Source organism: Scyliorhinus canicula, chromosome 17 (genome assembly GCF_902713615.1).
Source record: "Scyliorhinus canicula chromosome 17, sScyCan1.1, whole genome shotgun sequence".
NCBI classification, from domain to species: Eukaryota; Metazoa; Chordata; class Chondrichthyes; order Carcharhiniformes; family Scyliorhinidae; genus Scyliorhinus; species Scyliorhinus canicula.
In genome coordinates this window covers 62945249-62964403 of record NC_052162.1, presented here as the reverse complement: position 1 = coordinate 62964403, position 19155 = coordinate 62945249, and the positions used below count along the sequence as shown (strand labels likewise).

The window sequence follows — 19155 nt, the reverse complement described above, 5'->3', positions numbered from 1 at the left end:
CTGGCAGATTCCATTAGGATTAGATTCAAACTGATGCTGAAGTTATTTGCCGTCATGGTGCCCCAGGGCATTGGTCAGTGGCTTGGTGCCTGGATACTGAAGCTTACACATATTTTCAGAGATGTACAACATGCTGATATGGGATTCAAGGAACATGTGTGCTAATGCAGCAAAGTGATGTTTCTTTAATAAATTACATATTTTTGGTTGCTTTTCAGTTATTTGAGAAGATCAACATAACAATGACCTCAAACATCAGCCATTTTCACAGTAATGGAGTGCACAATAAAGAGGTTTTTATGTTTCACTGAAGCCTTTTTACAAACCGCCTGTGGTTTACCTGAGGACAATTTAAATTGTTTATATGCCATTCCTCACAGCTTTAGTTTACAGTTCACAAGCTCCTGGGAACTGCACCAATCCATCTGTACCACGTCCATCAGGTCACAGTTTGTGTATTTACAAAGAAAGGGATTGGATTCAAGTGAAAGATCTCTCCTGTTTAAAAAAGAAGCCCTTTGGAAACATCAGGAAAAGCCTTTGGTATTGAACATAGATATCATATCATAGAATTTACAGTGAGGAAGGAGGCCATTCAGCCCACCGAGTCTGCACCGGCTCCTGGAAAGAGTACCCTACCCAAGGTCAACACCTCCACCTTATCCCCATAACCCAGTAACCCCACCCAACGCTAAGGGCAATTTTGGACACTAAGGGCAATTTATCATGGCCAATTCACCTAACCTGCACATCTTTGGACTGTGGGAGGAAACCGGAGCACCCGGAGGAAACCCACGCACACACGGGGAGGATGTGCAGACTCCACACAGACAGTGACCCAGCGGGGAATCGAATCTGGGACCCTGGAGCTGTGAAGCAATTGTGCTATCCACAAGACTACCGTTAGTTGAACTCAGCAGTGGCAGCAGCTGCAATAATTCGCTTTGATGCCCCAAAGTGAGGAAGTAATCAACCACATGGGGTCAATTTTAACCTAACTCGCCTGACATGAAACTGACAAGAGCAGATCGGACCACACAGTTTTATTTCAAACAAGAGTAAAGTCTATTGGGTGCAACCTGGGTGACTGATCTGATCCCATCAATTGCCTATTGGTTTGGGGGGGTGGCGTTAGGGGTTGAAATGACCCCCATAGTTCCTGTTCTTGGTGATTATCCGGTGACTGATGCTGAAAGGTGTGCATGCACGTATGTATGTCAGGCAGGAGTAAGACTGGCATCAACTATGAGGCTGTAGATGGACACATTACCTGCTGGCACTTACTGTCCAGGCTTGGACTGCAGAGGGAGAGGGGGGTATGAAAAGTGTCCAGCATTTCCATAGTTTGCTGGCAGTTGTGCCGCCGGTTGGGAGGCTTCTGCCCGAACTGGGGGGGGGGGGGGGGGAAGTATCCATGGGTGACCAGGAGGTGAGCTGTGGGGTGAGGGAGGACGGTCATGGAACACCATTGCCGTAGCTGGCAAGGCAGTCATGCAGCTGCACATGCCACTAACAGCCCACTGTGAACACAGGTCATATAGGTGTCCATCCAGGCCACCTCCCTAGGAGCCCTCTGGCCCCAGCTGACCAATTAGCTGTATGGGCACGCTCCAGCACAACCAGTGCCATCTGGTTGTCTGGGACGGTGTGCGTGGGAATTGTAATGTGTATATGCGGCTGCAGCTTGTCAGCCTCCTGAGTGTCAATCACGGACCCGGCGAATCCCGCACCATTTTTCACTGGAATCGATTGTGTTCCATATGGCGCCAGTGCTAGCCTCACCGTCGCTGAATCAGTCCAGGTTTGGTGCCAGTTTTTCTGTCGTGAAAGTACACAAATTCTGCATCAGTGCAAACACTTAGGCCTGGATTCCCCATTTCTGAGGCTAAGAGCCGACTCAAATGGAGAATCCGCGGGAGGTTTACGTGGGAAAAATTGGCGTGAATCCCTCACGGATTCCGGTACCGGTGAGGGGCTAGCACCGGCGCCGGGTCCCTGGCGGCGCATGCGAACGGCTGATGACCTGCAGCGGTCGCGCCAGCAAACAAGGCACCGGCCGTGTGTGGCCTCGACCCCGCCGTCTGTGACTCCACAGCCCACCCCCTGGCTACCCCCGACCAGTCCCCCCACCCCTTGTGGAAGCCCCCCAGCCAGCGGCATGGATCCCGGCCAAGTGTGGCGCACTAGACACAGTCTGCAGCAGCCACACAAGACCACACATGTCCCATGCCATCAGGAACTCGGCCCATCGGGGGCGGAGCATCGTGGGAAGGCCGGTCGATGACGCGCCAGTACCATTGCAACGGCGCGCAATGCGGTGATCCCATTTCCGAGGGGGCAGAGCATGGCTGACCGGCATCAATTTGGGCATCGGAGTCGATTCTCTGCCCGATTGCCGATTACGACATGGGCGTCGGGCAACGGAGAATCCCGCCCTTAGTCACAGAAACATACTTAATTTTAACAGGAATGTTTTGCCTAACCATTTCCACCAATGACTGAGGCAGGCAACTTTCCCAACTCCTCTTAAAATACCCACTGATTTATTGGGTGTATGCAGCACCAAGAGTGGAACTGTAGCCAACACCAGGAAGGCCCCAAATTCAAATCAAAGTGGTTTCGTCTCAGTTGGGCAGCAGATGGACTGCCACAATTGACCTTCGTGCCTCTGGGTGGTTGAGGGAGGGGGGGGGGGGGGGGGCAGGAATAATAGGTTATCCAATAATGCCTGCTAGCAGGTGCTTGTATGCTATTGCAGCTGAGGTTAGTTCAGGCCCAACTGTCATGTCTCCCAAAATGGTGAAACCTGCCAGGATGTTGCACGAAATGTGATGCTGAAGAAGTGGTTACCATCCAAAAAATAATTCTGGTAAGAGTCAAAAAAGGGATGAGCAGAAACCGACTGCAGCGGGCAGCTTCCTGCCACCTTCTCCAGGACCATTCGGAATGGGCAATAACTGCTGGCCTAGCCAGCTAGGCCCACATCCCGTAAATGAATAATGAAGAAAATGAAATCTACTTTTTAAACATCTGGCAGCCAGGGTAGCTTCAGCAGAATATTTAGTTTAAAGCTTAGAGTTTAGTCTGGGGCTTCAGTTAGTGATGGCCAGAGTAACAAGCCACCCTATTGTATTAACCTGTCAGTGATAATCTGCTTGCAACTGCATGAGCCTCTGATTTTGGTGACTGCACTTTCAGTCACAATTAGGGACTGCATAATAAAATGAATTCTAAATGTGTCCTTCCACCTCTACGTGCCTTTGATAAATTAATTCGAGGAACCCTTGACAAAAGAAACTATAATGGAAAACATGGTGGATTTTCACCTAGAGTAACCTTTCCAAAAGTCCATTTTGTACTAGCCTAATCTAAACAGAGTGAGACTGCTTCCTGAAGCTGGAGTGACGTCTGATGTGCAATATGCCTGAGCTGAAGCCCCTTTGGCTCTGAAATATTATTTTGGCAGCTCCAAACTGAGTGTAGCTGGCAGATTAGAGTGAGCATTCAATATTTTATACACTAATACAATCCGAGAATTGTTTTCCTACGTACCTTAAAATATTGCTGTGATATTAGCAGACAGGTGCTTAACATGTTATTTACATTCACGCCGCTGCAAGTTTAACTGAGGCAATTAACTATTAAAATAAACAAGTTCATGCCTGCGTTAAAATAGAGATTAGATAAATGTCTTGTGAATGTGTTCATCCACTACTGCCCAAAGGCTTGGATGTAACTTGAATTGGATCTTTTCTGTAATTGTCGTCCTGTCAAACAGCCCTCAAAATTGTGTTAGACTTTGGTTAGTCCTCTAGCTGAAACCCAGCCTTCCTCACAGGAGTGACTACCGGAAAAAGGCGAAGGGTTCCTTTAGCTCTACTCAGCCGTTTTCCCAGAGGGATGTCTAGAACTAGGATCAACTCCTCAGAATCACTGCAAATGCCCACTGCAGGTTGGGACCCGTCTCACAAATTAAGCCAGGGTTGACTCTTTGCTGATAATACCTGAAAATTGCTCCAGGTGTAGAGCTAAATGGAGAATATCTTATGATGAGCTGTGTATGATTGGGAGCAGAGTATTTCCTTTAAGGAGTGGTGAGCATTAAGGAAGAATTAAGGAAGCTCAAAGTTGGAACATTGCAATGCATTCACAATCTGCAGGAGCTTTTCTGTCACTTTTGAGATTATATGATGGTATTTAAGAATGAAAAGGCTTCGGAAATTAACCATATTCTGAGGTGACAGACCTGATGAATAAAGATAATAGACAGAGATGCCACACAGTGCAATGTTCAGAGACATTACACAGTACAAAATGAGGTCTTGCATACAGTACAATCTGATAAGGTACGGCTGCCTTTGACTGGTTAGTAAACTTCTCACTTCATTGCACAAATCTGCTGATAGCTCCATTCAAATATGTAAACATCCTTGTTTTCCGTAGATAAATGGGAGGACCAATGTAATACGGTAACAATTTAAACCCTTACCGGAATATCTTCCAGCTCTAATATTCTAGATCAAAAGAAAACCTTCCTAAATACATTGGGGAGAGGGGTGGGGGGAAGCCAATACATTATAGAAAATTACGGAGAGAGCGATTGAAAGAAGTTAGAAAAATAAATCCCTCTATTTTATTTAAATGGAAAATGGAGTTCCTACTTTAAGCCTTTCGACTCAGAATTATGCTGGAAAAAATGTACCTTTTCCTATGTGAGAATTTATTTTCAGCATCATGTATGTTTAACATGTTAATATTATCTTATTAGGGTTACATGTTGACATGCAACAGCGCTGCCCAAGAAGTCTACAGCAATGGCAGTGCCAACTCATCTCCTTACATGAATGGTAACAGTAAAGAACATGATGGACAAAATGTCAAGAAGATTCAAATGGTTACATTCCAGAAAAGTACAAGTGAACCGATGGTATGTCAGCTTTCTGGGCAAGAAAATAATTTGTGTTGCCTTTTTGCCTGTGGGTTTCCTCCGGGTGCTCCGGTTTCCTCCCACAAGTCCGAAAGACGTGCTGTTAGGTGAATTGGACATTCTGAATTCTTCCTCCATGTACCCAAATATGCGCCGGAATGTGGTGACTAGGGGCTTTTCACAGTAACTTAATTGCAGTGTTAATGTAAGCCTACTTGTGACAATAAAGATTATTATTATTAAAAATAGGCTGCCCACCTAAAGGGGAACAATCTTTTTCCACAACTGTCACTGGCCATCAGGTCTCCTTTCTGACACTATAATGGATGTGCCAGTCCTTTTGCAGCTCAGTACTGAGCTCATCAAGACTAAAGCCCCGCCAGATATTCATGTTTTAACGTCTGATCCCATCCCCTTCCAGCAGCACTTGGCAATGCATCTCAAGCCTTGCCCAACCAAGAGCTGAGATTGCCAGGTCACATTCGGTCCATTACTGCCACTGTTTAAATGCATCTCTGAAACATTTTCCCTCACTACCTCATCCCCATTACTGCTAAAAATGACATCCATGCTTTCATCACCTCCAGATTTAATTTTCCAATGGTTTCCTGGCTAAACTCTTAAGCTACATCCTGAAGTACAACAGTGACTACATTTGAAAGGTGCTTTGTTCTTTGTGAAGAGCTTTGTGATGTCCTGTAATGGTGAAAAGTGCTCCATAAATGAAAGTTATTTTTGTAAACTTCAAATCATTCAGATTAAGGCATCCCTATTCTATTTCACTATCTTCTCCTTGCCAACCTCCTTTGTCACTCAGCATGTCAATTTCTAAATCTTTGCCCTTAGTTTCAAATCCCTCCACAGACTCCCACCTCCCTATCTTTGCAATCCCCCCCCCACCCCCTCCCCCTCCCGGCTCTGCACCCTCGTCACACTATCTGCTTTTCCAGCATTAGTTTATTTCCATCTCTGCGTTACCTCCAATTGGAAGTTATTTTCCACGTTCTGGGATTTCAATTTTAAATGCCTTCCATTCACAACATCTCCCCCACCCTGAATGTTGTTTGTAAAATGAATCACTCTGATGTTGCTTTCAGCCTCCTCCCCTGATCTCTTCCTGTTATATTTAGTTCCGACCACCAATTGTGAAGTGCATTGGGATGTTTAGTTTTGTTGAAGATCGTATATAAATGTAGCTATTGTTGTCATTAACGCACTGACGTTCCCAGGTGACCTTGTTTTGTTTGAAAGCCTTGACAATAAGAGACAGGCGACTGACCATTGGTGGGAGAATATCACCGCGGTGCCTGATCCTATCTTCAATCACAAACTTACCTACAGTCAGAGATCCACACTGTTAACCCCACAATTCTCTCTTCTACTTAGTGAAAAAGTGACCCTGAGGTCCTATTGCTACTCTGGCTGAGATCAGTTTGAGCAGCAAAGAACAATCTGGAATGTTTTTGATTGTGTGGTTTAGTATGGACTATTTTAACAAATGGAGTCATTAGCAGAAACAGTCGAACACATAATGTAATGAAATTCAAATTGGGATGCATGTGATTGTTTTCGGAGACTTGATTCAGCTGGCGAAAACCACAGCTGCCTATCACATTGGGGATGCGGTAGAGTACTGATAATGTCACTGGACTACTAATACAAAAGATGAGGTTAATGGTCTGGAAACATTGATTCTGCTGTGCATTCATAGTGTTTTTAATGTTACCTCACAAGCAGCCTTGTAGCTGAATGGGGCATTTTAAGAGAACGATTGCGTGATGCCATTGACGGCTGTTTGCCAGGGCAAAAAGGCAGTCTAACATTATAGCTGTAGCATTAACATCTTCTAAATAAAGCTCGACATTTTGGGTGAACTTCCTGCAGATTCTATTTTGAATTCACCACATAATAAATGGCGACGAGATGGGGGAAAAGCGTTTCTAGGCACCCAAAAGAAAAGTCCAGCAGCGTTTGTAGGCACCCAAAGAAATGATAACTCATCGAAATCATTGCCACATGAAAGCTGGCAGTTGGGGAGCCAGTGGTTGCAGCCACTGGAGGGATCATAAAAAGTCACCGAAAAATCCGAAGGAAATAATGACGGAGAGAAGCCCACCACCTGCTCCGCCTTAAATTAACTTGGTAACCGTGACCCTGCAGCAACTGATTTAGAGCTGGGGGTGTTGCAAAACACAACTGGAAACAAGCTGAGCTCAGGTTGTGCCTTATTTTGGGGAGAAAGGAAGCAAGGTAATGCTAAAAATTCATGGCACATTGTGCAATCGCAGGTACCTAGCACAGTGGTTATCACTGTTGCTTCACAGCACCAGGGTCCCAGGGTCACTATCTGTGCGGAGTCTGCACGTTCTCCCCGTGTCTGCTTGGGTTTCCTCCGCGTGCTCCGGTTTTCTCGCATAAATCCTGAAAGACGTGCTGTTCGGTGAATTGGACATTCTGAATTCTCCCTCAGTGTACCCGAACAGGCGCTGGAATGTGGCGACCAGGGGATTTTCACAGGAACTCCATTGCAGTGTTAATGTGAGCCTACTTGTGACAATAAAGATTATTATTATACTTCCATAGAGAACAATAGGGGGATCCTTTGACACCGTGGGTTCATTTGATGCGAATACAGAGAGATGGAGCTTGTATAGTCCAATGCGTGCGGGGGGGGGGGGGGGAGGCACTCTTGAGTAGTCTGGTACAGCTGGAAAAGCCAGGCACAAACACATGTGAAGAAATAGTAGAACCTCTGCAGGGCTACTATCACCAAAACCTTTAGTCATCGCAGATATGTTGAGGTTCCATAAGCGCTACAGAGAAGAAGGTGGATCGATTACACAGTTTGTAGCTACCTTGAAAAGACTGGCTGAATACTGCGAATTCGGGGTTGTGTTGAATGATACCATCAGTTAGATTAGTCTGTAATATAAAGAGCGAAAGCTTTCAAATGAGGTTGTTAACCGAAAGTAACCTGACTTTATAGAAAGCTTTGGAATTATCAGACAACCAAGTTCAACAGTTGAGTTCAAGCACAAGAATTCACAAGATAGCGGCTGAAACTCAAACATAGACTCACACTTGTCATAGGTGAGCCAAGACTGGGCACTCAGCAGCAGATTGTTGGTACAAAGACATCAGCCTGGATTCTCTGCAACCCGCCGCCGGTAGCGGAGTTCCCGATACGGTGGAGAATCAAAAAATCGGGATCTACGTTTTCCAGGGAGATCGGGTGACAGGATCCACACTCAGTGAGGTCCTTATCATTTTTCAGAAGCAGCACGGTAGCACAAGTGAATAGTGGCTTCACAGCTCACAGCTTCCACATGCAGAACCCCAAATTCGATAGTAGCCCTACGCCTAACCGCCACCCCCTACAACGCTCCCAACAGACCTCCAACACCAGACTCAGCTATTGTGGGGCATGATCTAAAATAACCACTGCTGAGTACTCAGCCATCTTCATCCCAGCGAGAAGACCTGCTGGGTCACTGTCTGCGCGGACTCTGCACGTTCTCCCCGTGTCTGCATGGGTTTTATCCGGGTGCTCCGGGTTTCCTCCCGCAGTCCAAAGACGTGCAGGTTAGGTGGATTGGCCAAGCTAAATTGCCCTTAATGTCCAAAAAGGTTCAGAGGGGTTATTGGGTTATGGGGATAGGGTGGAAGTGGGAAGGCTCAAGTGGGTCGGTGCAGACTCGATGGGCTGAATGGCCTCCTTCTGCACTGTATGTTCTAAATGGACGCCTGCCCCAACATCTCGGGGAGGGCGCCCTGTGCCAAAAGGTCCCTAAACATACAGCAACAACAGACCCAATTGATTTGAAAACTTGTGATAAAGTTCCACCGGGAATCCTTCTGGCCCAGTGGCTTCCCTGCCTGCATCTGCTTCAATGGTATCTAAATCTCCTCCAAGCCCAGTGGCGCCTCCAGCTCCTCCCACAATTCCTCCCCCAACTTGAGAATCCCCAAAACCCACAGGAACTCTGCTATCCAACATTCATCCTCCGGAAGCTCTGACCTATACACCCTCAACACTCATTCACCTTATCCGAGTCGACCCTCCAAATCCCTGCGGTGTACAATCTCCCTGGAAGCCTCCTGCTGCCTTAGTTGGTGAGCCAAAAGACTGCTGGCCTTCTCCCCACACCCATACACCGACACATTTGCCTGCCACAATTGCCGCACCGCCCTGTCCGTGGACAGCAAGTCAAACTCCATTTGCAGTTTGTTCCTGCACGCCAAAAGCTCCGGCCCTGCTTTCCTGCATACCTACGATCCACAACTAGAATCTCATCCACCAATTTCTGTCACTCCTCCCTTGCCTCCCCATCAACATATGCCTTAAACACTATGATCTCTACCCTGATCACCAGCTTCAACGCCTCCCACAAAATCGAGGGAGAGACCTCCCCATTATGATTATGTTTCACATATTCCCTTATGGCCCTCAGAATCCACATGCAGAACCCCAAATTCGATAGCAGCCCTACGCCTAACCGCCATCCCCTACAACGCTCCCAACAGACCTCCAACACCAGACTCAGCTATTGTGGGGCATGATCTAAAATAACCACTGCTGAGTACTCAGCCATCTTCATCCCAGCGAGAAGAGTCCAACTCGTAACAAAATAATCAATCCTTGAATACACCTTGTATACTGAAGAAAAAACCCAGAACTCCTTCTCCGCAGGGTGCGTAAACTGCCATGGATCTGCACCGGGCCTTCCCGTCTCCTCCATGACTGCAGACAATACCTTTGCCATCCCAGGCTGGAGCGATCTCGTTCCAATCAATGCTCACTCAAAATGGCCTGAAGTTGTCATCATGAAGTCAATGTCATTGGAGAAAACAATTCCAAGACTGGGTGAAATCTTCAGCAGATTGGGTTACCCTGGACAACTGCTAAGCGATAATGGTTGGCAGTTCATATCTCAAGAGTTCATAATTACTTGAAGAAGAATGGAACTTAACACATCCAGTCCGCTCCTTATCACCCTGCCACAAATGGGCTGCAGACATTTTGTACAGATGATTAAACAATCGCTAAAGGTAACCAGGAACAAGGTTCATTGTCAGAGCGTTTAAGTTAATTTCTGTTCACGTACAGGAATGCTGCGCATTCAACAATCCACGTTTCTCCGGCGTTGTTGATGGTTAAACGTCGACTACACACAACTCTCGATTTGCTAAAACCACCCAAGACAAAGGAATATGTCGAAAAAAAACAGCAGGATCAGGTCAAATGGCAGGAAGAACAAGGTGAAAGGTCATGCTTCTCGCCAGGGTCTCTGAAATTATACCACAAGTGAAAAGGGGATTCCTGGCACCATCGTAGCACAGACAGGACTGGTCTCCTACATGGTACAAACCCGAGGCAATAATATGAAGAAGGCATGCCGATCAACTTCTGGTAACAAGAACCAATCTGCCAGAGGCAGAACCGACAAGAGTCCAAATCCAGCTGTACCAAGAGACAACCTGGATCTGGACCTTGAACCCGACACGAACCCAACCAACTAGAGGAAAACAGCACCTCAATTGCGAATCAAGCACCAAGTCAACCTCAGATCACTACGTTGATTCCAGTTAAAATAACCATCGACAATGCTCACACCAAGCCAAAGACACCAGTGATTGCAGCAAGTACTAAAATGCAGACACCTGAGGTTCACTGGCAACCACAAAGAGAACGGTGTCCTGCGGAACATCTGACGTATTGACTGTTGTTGATGATTGATTGTTCATGTTGCTAATTGATAATGTTATACTGCTTATTGTGTCAGAGACCTTTGAGTTGAAGAGGAAGGAAATGTTCTGTGTTGGTAGTGTTTTATGTGTTCCCTCACAAGCAACTTTGTAGCTGAACAGGGGCACTTTAAGAGAACGGTTGCGTGACGTCCAGGCGATTTGCATAGGCAAAAGGGCAATCTAACATCCTAGTCGATAGTGTTAACATCTTCTCAATAAAGTTCTTTGGTTAAACCTCCAAGGTCTTCAGACCTCAATCGTGATTCCACCACAGGTTTACATCCCATTGTGACAGTTGACAGAATTTAAATTGAATTAGTAATGTCAAGGGCAAGGCCAACATTTGTTGCCCACCCCTAATTGCCCTTCAGTCAAGTAACTTGCTCAGCCATTTCAGAGGGCAGTTGAGAGTTAAAAGCTAATGTCAGTAATAATGACCAATAAATTATCAGTGATCGCTGTAAAAACCTATCTGCTTGACTTTGGGGAAGGAAATCTGCCATTCTTAACTGGTCTGACCTTCATGTGACTCCAGGTCCACAACAATGTGGTTGGCTTTTATCTGCCCTCCGAGATGGTCGGTCACTTGGCTCAAGGGCAATTAGGAGGAAATTCCTTTGCGGAGAGAGGGGATGTGGATTGGGGAAGATGAGTGATTGAGGTGGAAATATAGTGAGTTGGGTTCAATTTGTGGGTTACTGTTCATTGGGGTGCAGTTAGGGACCTGAGGTGGGGGGTGGGGGGGGGGGGGGGGGGGGGGGGGGGGGTCAGAAGCCTGGGGAGTAGGATCAGGAAAGGTGCTCAGAGCTGGGATAGTGGAAATGATGCCAAGGGGCAGCAGGGTAGCATGGTGGTTAGCATAAATGCTTCACAGCTCCTGGGTCCCAGGTTCGATTCCCGGCTGGGTCACTGTCTGTGTGGGGTCTGCACGTCCTCCCCCTGTGTGCGTGGGTTTCCTCCGGGTGCTCCGGTTTCCTCCCACAGTCCAAAGATGTGCGGGTTAGGTGGATTGGCCATGCTAAATTGCCCGTAGTGTCCTAATAAAAGTAAGGTTAAGGGGGGGGGGGGGTTGTTGGGTTACGGGTATAGGGTGGATACGTGGGTTTGAGTAGGGTGATCATAGCTCGGCACAACATTGAGGGCCGAAGGGCCTGTTCTGTGCTGTACTGTTCTATGTTCTATGATGGTGGAATTGCTGGATGTTGGGAATAGTCGTTGGCGGAAGTGGTCCGATAGCAGATGCTTCTCAGGCACACACCTCAGGTGGGTGCAAATACAGTACACACACCTCCTGAATTCGCAAAGTCCGCACCTCAGCTAAGCTGCTGGGTTTCCTGACACTCAGGGAAACCCAGCCCACCAAAGTTAAATTTGTAAACCCGAATAACAATGAGCCTGGCAGCTTCATTATCACATTATAAGTTGCAACCCCCACCTCCTTGGAATGGATGGGCTGCTTACTCACCTTCAAAGCACTGTAATACTGGAAATGGTTGAGATGGAGGTGGGTTGCAATTGGGAAACAGATCTTTGAAAATGTTACCCCCCCCCCGCCCCCCCCCCCTTCCCACCTGACACTAACTTGCACGCCTTGTTAGGTTCAATTTCAGTCCCTTCACTCTTCTTGCACATAGTCCTTAATGTGGTGCAGGAATATTGCTTACTATCTCTCAATTTTGCTGCCACTTTGGAGATTCACACATCAGCCATTTGGAAAGATGTTTAATTTCACCTATTATATCCACAGGGAATTACTCTAAAACTAAATGACAAGGGACGCTGTGTCGTTGGAAGGATCCTGCATGGAGGGATGATTCACAGGCAAGGTATGAAACTGAAAAAGATGCAGCCCTTTCCTCACCTAACATTTCCGCCATGTTATTTCTGAAGCCTAATTGAGATTTTAACTTTTCATAATTTTTCGCCTCCTTTCCTTCTCTCCTCCTGTTGTGGTTCAGGGTCATGAGCAGTAGTGTATCCACCGGTACCTTATTTAAATGGCCAAACTTCACGGGTGGACCATGACAGTGGGACAGCCAATTCCTTTGCCGTTTCTGACCCCATCCTTACCTGGCCTTCACCTTAAACTGAACTTCTGCAGGCCTGAAGTTGCCAGTCTGCTTCAGCAAAAACCTGCTCTCTGCTTGGTGCTGCCTGAGCCTTCAGAGCTGCCTGCCTCTGACAGGGTCCGCAGCAAGAAAGAGCTGTCCTTAATTAGATGGCGGGAATGTAGCGACCAATTAGGTGGCTGCCTCTGGGAACTTTGTCAGTGCCCACTGCCCACCTGTGCGAGAAGCGAGATCCACTTTTGGTTCCAAGGCCAGAACATCAACCCACACCTCCGCAATAAAATTCCACTCGTTCACTCTGTTTCTCTCTCCACAGATACTGCCAGACCTGATGAGGTTATCCAACGTTTTCTCTTTTTGTTTCAAATTTTCAGCATCCACTGTATTTGATTTTTGTACCAGAAAAACTGCTCTCTCAGATCTTTGCTTTATTGTCAGCCAGTGATTGCCTCACTAAAGGGTGCATTTAACCGTCATCCGTTATGATGAAAGAGGGTTGGGAGGCTGTCTCACTGACAGGTGTATTCAGCCCTATGCCTGTTGCCGGGTATAGCCCTGCACCTTCTGGTGCGACAGAAAATTGCAGACTTCCTGCCCCACTGAAAACTGCTTTCAACATTACATCTATCATGGTGACAGGAATGAGCAACCCGCTGTCTTGTTAAAGGCTATGGCGAGCTCTGCATCATTTGAAGTGATGTGGTGGTTGGGGGGAGGGGGGGGGGTTACTCCTATTTGATTGAAAACTGGAACCTATCATGTGCCTTCTGTAATGGTAGGAGAGGTGTAGCCCTGGCTACACGAGGTCACTCAGCCCTGGTGTGTTTATATTGGGTTACGGGGATAGAGTGGAAGTGAGGGCTGAAGTGGGTCGGTGCAGACTCGATGGGCCGAATGGCCTCCTTCTGCACTGTATGTTCTATATCGCCCAGTGAAGCTGAAAGTGTGTCATTCTCTTGGACCAACAGGCTCACTCCACGTTGGTGATGAAATTCTGGAAATAAATGGGAAGAGTGCAGCAAATCAAACGGTGGAGCAGCTGCAGTTGGCGCTGGTGAGTATTGAGCTCTCTAGAATTTAGCAAACTGTCAAACCTCATCGGCCCATTTATAGAACAATAAATTGACGTAGTAATCAGACCAAATAGGCTGAATGTTTCCTCAGCCTTTTCAACCTGATACTCATGGATTCATTGAATTTGGGCAGCACGGTGGCACAGTGGTTAGCATTGCTGCCTACGGCGCTGAGGACCCGGGTTCGAATCCCGGCCCTGGGTCACTGTCTGTGTTGAGTTTGCACGTTCTCCCCGTGTCTGCGTGGGTTTCGCCCCCACAACCCGAAGATGTGCAGGTTAGGTGGATTGGCCACGCTAAATTGCCCCTTAATTTGGTAAAAATAATTGGGTACTCTAAATTTTTTTAAAAATGGATTCATTGAATTCGTGTCAGCCTCAAGCAAAATCTGAGTGGGTGTGGATCCATTGCATACATTTATTTTCCAACAGGTATCACTAGATAGTGAAGAGGGCCTGAGATTCGATTACTATATTTCCCTCTCACCCAACCTTCTGCACTCACTCAGCAGTATTCCTGGGAGACCAACCCGACAGGATGCTGAGTACCTCTATGGAAATGTAATTTCCCTGCAATAGGGGATGGTGTTCTCAAACTGAAGATTAAGATGCATTATTTTATTTTATTTTTTTCATAGATTTAGAGTAACTAATTCATTTTTTCCCAATTAAGGGGCAATTTAGCGTGGCCAATCCACCTAGCCTGCACGTCTTTGGGTTGTGGGGGTGAAACCCACACGAACACGGGGAGAATGTGCAAACTCCACACGGACAGTGACCCAGAGCCAGGATCGAACCTGGGACCTCGGCGCCGTGAGGCAGCAGTGCTAACCACTGCGCCACCGTGCTGCCCCCTTAGACGCATTATTGAATGGAACGTAAAATAAAATAGATTCAGGGCAGCACGGTGGCACAGTGGTTAGCATTGCTGCCTACGGCGCTGAGGACCCGGGTTCGAATCCTGGCCCTGGGTCACTGGCCGTGTGGTGTTTGCACATTCTCCCCGTGTCTGCGTGGGTTTCACCCCCACAACCCAAAAGATGTGCAGGATAGGTGGATTGGCCATTCTAAATTGCCCCTTAATTGGAAAAAATAATTGGGTACTCTAAATTTATAAAAAAAAAAAAAAAATAGATTCTGTTATCACAACTCCCAATAGATTGTTCACACATATTAAAAATGGAGATAAAAGGACAGATGTATGAAAGATTGTTAATGGAGGGTGGTGACACTAAGCAATGCTGATGTACAGGAAAATACATGTCAATATAATTAGGTGATGACAGGACATCAACGTGTTTTTGAAGTATGATGTAACAGAGTGGCAGTTTACAATGAATGGACTTCGACTTTAATTTACACTTGCTTTTTTTCGGTCTATTCTAAGTAAAGCAGTTTGGCTTGTTCTGTTTGAGAGTAACTGTCCACTTGGGTGAACTTCTTGCTGCTTGTATTACAGAAAGAACTGATGGGAACCATCACCTTACAGGTTCAGTCCAACTCTCATTGCAACCCTCCATCCTTTGAGGTGAGTGAGTTCACCATCCTTACCTATAATCCCTAACTCTTTTCTTGGATTGACCGATAAATATTTTAATTATAATAATAATAAGGAATTGTTGTTGTAAGTAGCTGGGGAACATTGACACAGTCCCTTGTGTAATATTACACATTTTTAAAAATCGGTAAACTTAACACTGATTTGTTTTCAACAATGGCTGACATCTCTAGTGTTAGAAGAGAAACAAAAGCAACATTTTTAAAGACATGCAGCTGAATTCTCCATTTGAGAGACTGCGTGCTGATGCCGGGACTGAATTGCGAGTGTTCTACATGGACGAAAGTGGTGCAAGTCCCAGAGTGATTCAGGTCACATTAATGGGCGAGCACTGGCGCCATGTAGAAGCCGCACAATTCCCATGCATGCCAACCCTAATCCCAGCCAAGATGATGGCACTGGTTGCGTTAGAATTGGAGCATGCCCATCTCGTTGATGGGTCGGCTGGGGTCATGGTTGCCTTGCAGGTTACAGCAATGGCGATCTGTACCCGGCCACCCCGACTCATGGCCCACCTCCTAGCTGCACCCCCCCCCCCCCCCCCCCCCCCCCCCCCACCGCAAATTCCCCCAGACCTGGCTCCCAGACTGCAGCACAACTGTCAGCACACTATAGCGATGTTGGACAGAGTCTGTACCCCCTCCAGCACTCTCAGCAGCCACGGCACCTGTTCCCAATTTTAAATACTATAAGTGACCCTCACCATTGGTAATTCCTCCTGGAGGAGGCAGAGCATCATGGAAGGCCCAGAAAATGCCGGGCCGGGCCGGTTAATGATATGCTTACGGCCTTAACTGTACAACTTGCATGCCCACGCCGGCATGCGGTGTAGAACACTATCATGCCACTAGCGAGGGACCGGAGAATGGCATTCCATTCGGCACCTGGCGCCAACCTCGATTTTCGGCTGACGCAGAATTCTCCGCCCAATCGTATTTCACGGTGCCGCTGGATGGAGAATCCCGTTCAAGATTTTTAAACCTGTGAGACAGAACAAACCCAAAAATGGTGATCCTTACTATTAATTGACTGTTACTTGTCTGTACCAGGGAGACATAGGTTGGCCAGTGAACTTAATAAATACCAAGCACTTTAGCCTCAGAAGAGTGAGGCTTTCTATGTTAAGAGAGATATGGGGGCAGGAATTCTCCAGCCATTCGCTAGGGGTGGAATTCTTTGGCGGGAGCAGAGTATCCCAGCACCAGCGAACTGCACGCCGCCTCCCATGGCCGAGAGACATGTGGCTGGGAGGCTGGAGCATCCTGCCCAAGAAGGGTAAGTGTGAATTCTCACATCCAGGGATTAAGTCCCATGGCGAGGGCACAGACTGGGACAGGGAATGTTTTCTGCTGCAGAGGCCGATGGGAAACATCGTCATAGCTTCTGGCCTTAACCTAATTTATTGTGCATCCGTATTTCATGGTGAGGCGGGCTTCATTACACATGTCCCACCATCTTATCTGGGTGTTATATTTAAAAGCCACCCAACATCATTAACCCACAGTTGAAGAAAGAAGGTGAACTTCCTGATAAAGAAGATAGATCTCCAGCAACACTCTGAAGCTGGAAAATTGGATCACCTTGAAAACACTGAAACTGGAAGATTCACCTGATAGATACTCCCCACATCCACTGCTGTGGTGTTCCGGAGTTGCTGTCAGCCTCCATCCTGGACTCTGGAGGCAGCCCGGTGCATTCTTTAGGTAAGTCCCAACTTTTCCGAGCCCTGTTCTTCCAGATGGGGACAGGCGTAATTTCTCCCTGGTGTTGCAGAGAATCAGGAATGGGAGGGGACTTCACCTGCATCCCATTATCGGGATGCCAATCGGTTTCATGTCAACCACCAGCACGTTTCCTGATCCGCCATGGTGGGCACCAGAGAAAATCCTGCAGGAAATTCACGCCAATGAAAAACCCACTTTTGGGAAAATTCCACCCTAAGGTGTTCATGGGTAGGCACATGTGCAGATAAAACTGTCCTTTTCTGGATATATACAAGCTATTCCCAAGAATCCTCCACATATCTTTAATAGACCATAATGTCTCGGCTTGGTGCCAGGGCAGAAAGTCCATGATCCCTTTGATGTAGCAGATCTGCAACCTGCAGAAGAACGCCAAATTCAGGCAGGCTTGTGATACCCGAAGTCTCCGACAATATTCAGTGAACCTTGATGGGATGGATCCCAAAACAAGGACATTGGCACGTGAGGGGTCATGGCTTGGGTACTCACAGGCTGAGGGTTTTGTGCAGGGAGGTTGTTTCCGCTGGCGGGTGAAAGCAGAACTAGGGGACATAGCCTCAAAATAAGGGGAAGTAGATTTAGGACTGAGCTCAGGAGGAACTTCTTCACCCAAAGGGTTGTGAATCCATGGAATTCCCTACCCAGTGAAGCAGTTGAGCCTCCTTCATTGAAGATAAAGATCGATAGTTTTTTGAAGAATAAAGGATTAAAGGGTTATGGTGTTCGGGCCGGAAAGTGGAGCTGAGTCCACAAAAGATCAGCCATGATCTCAGTGAATGGCGGAGCAGGCTCGAGGGGCCAGATGGCCTACTCCTGCTCCTAGTTCTTATGTTCACTGACCTGGTGCAATATTCACCTGCCAACCAATAGTTGTGGGGTCAGGTAACTGAGTTGATGGATCCTTAAAGAGAAAGATTATTTTCTGGCTTCCCAAAACATGTTCCCCAGAGGTATGAAATTAGTTTTCCTTCTCCTGATCCCAAAGACATTAATTGGGTCAATGTCAGAGAGCACCATTAGGTAGATTCTAGTAGTTATACCTGGATCTAAGGCTGCCAGGTTTCCAGTCCTCCTATATTAGATAGGTAAGGCCAGGATGTTTTGAATTTGATCACTAGTTTATGTTGAATTAGATCGCCTCAACTTAATTACTTTTGTTACATTTGTGAAGGGAAACAACTATAGGATCTGGTTCTGCGCCATTATCTAGTGGCAACCTAGGGTAGCACCAGTGCATCGATATTTGGTGAGGAAAGGTATGACATATATTAGTCTGCTCTCAGGGGTGACATGACTAATACCATTTGGATGAGGTGCCTCGGCCAGAGGTCAATATTTTCAAGGGAATCCAACTCAAGGCTGGAATTCTCCATCCGTTTACGCTGGCGGGATTCTCCGGACCTGCTGCAGTGAGTGGAGTTTGGGCTGAGCGCCAAATTCTCCGTTCTCGTTGGCAGTGGTGGCGGGGCAGACGCGCATCAGAGAATCCCAGCCACGGTCTGTCAGAAGAACTGTTGTATTTTCCAGGGTTTGTTTTCGCTGCCCGAAGGACGAAGATGTAAAGATCAGAATTGGGAAGGCTGGAATAACATTCATCACTCTCTTATACATCTGGAAATCAAGAGGGGTCCTGTTCACAAAGCTAAAGGTCTTCAACTCCAGCGGAAGTCTGTTCTCCTTTATGGCTCTGAATCATGGAGCACCACCAAAACAATGTTGACGGAAATTCAATCCTTCTTCTTAGATGCCTCAGAAAGATCCTTAGGATACACTGACCAAATAACATCGATATTATTAGACTATGGGAGGAGACAAAACAAGGCCCAATATTCCTCCAAATCAAAAGGTGAAAGTGGAAATGGATAGTCCAAACTTTGAGGAAGCCATGGAACAACATTACCCAGCAAGCTCTCACAAGGAACTGTTATGGGCCAGGGTTTAGAGAACCCCATGGAGTTCACCTGACCCACGACTTTTACTAGATTATGGTATGGGGAGCACACGGGCCATTCTCCAGGTTTGGTGCAGTAGAAATTTAA

The 19155-nt window shown here is 46.9% G+C and overlaps 1 protein-coding gene across 2 annotated transcripts in view; it reads left to right on the top strand.

The window, feature by feature from the left end:
- The window catches only part of mpp1 (membrane protein, palmitoylated 1), a 104506-nt gene that overhangs the window by 66227 nt on the left and 19124 nt on the right, over positions 1 to 19155 (top strand). For both annotated transcript variants that reach the window (XM_038775681.1, XM_038775680.1), the window contains exons 2-5: positions 4769 to 4927; positions 12423 to 12501; positions 13713 to 13798; positions 15276 to 15344. In XM_038775681.1, coding sequence (XP_038631609.1) covers positions 4769 to 4927; positions 12423 to 12501; positions 13713 to 13798; positions 15276 to 15344 — 393 coding nt within the window. The remainder of the gene's footprint in view (positions 1 to 4768; positions 4928 to 12422; positions 12502 to 13712; positions 13799 to 15275; positions 15345 to 19155) is intronic.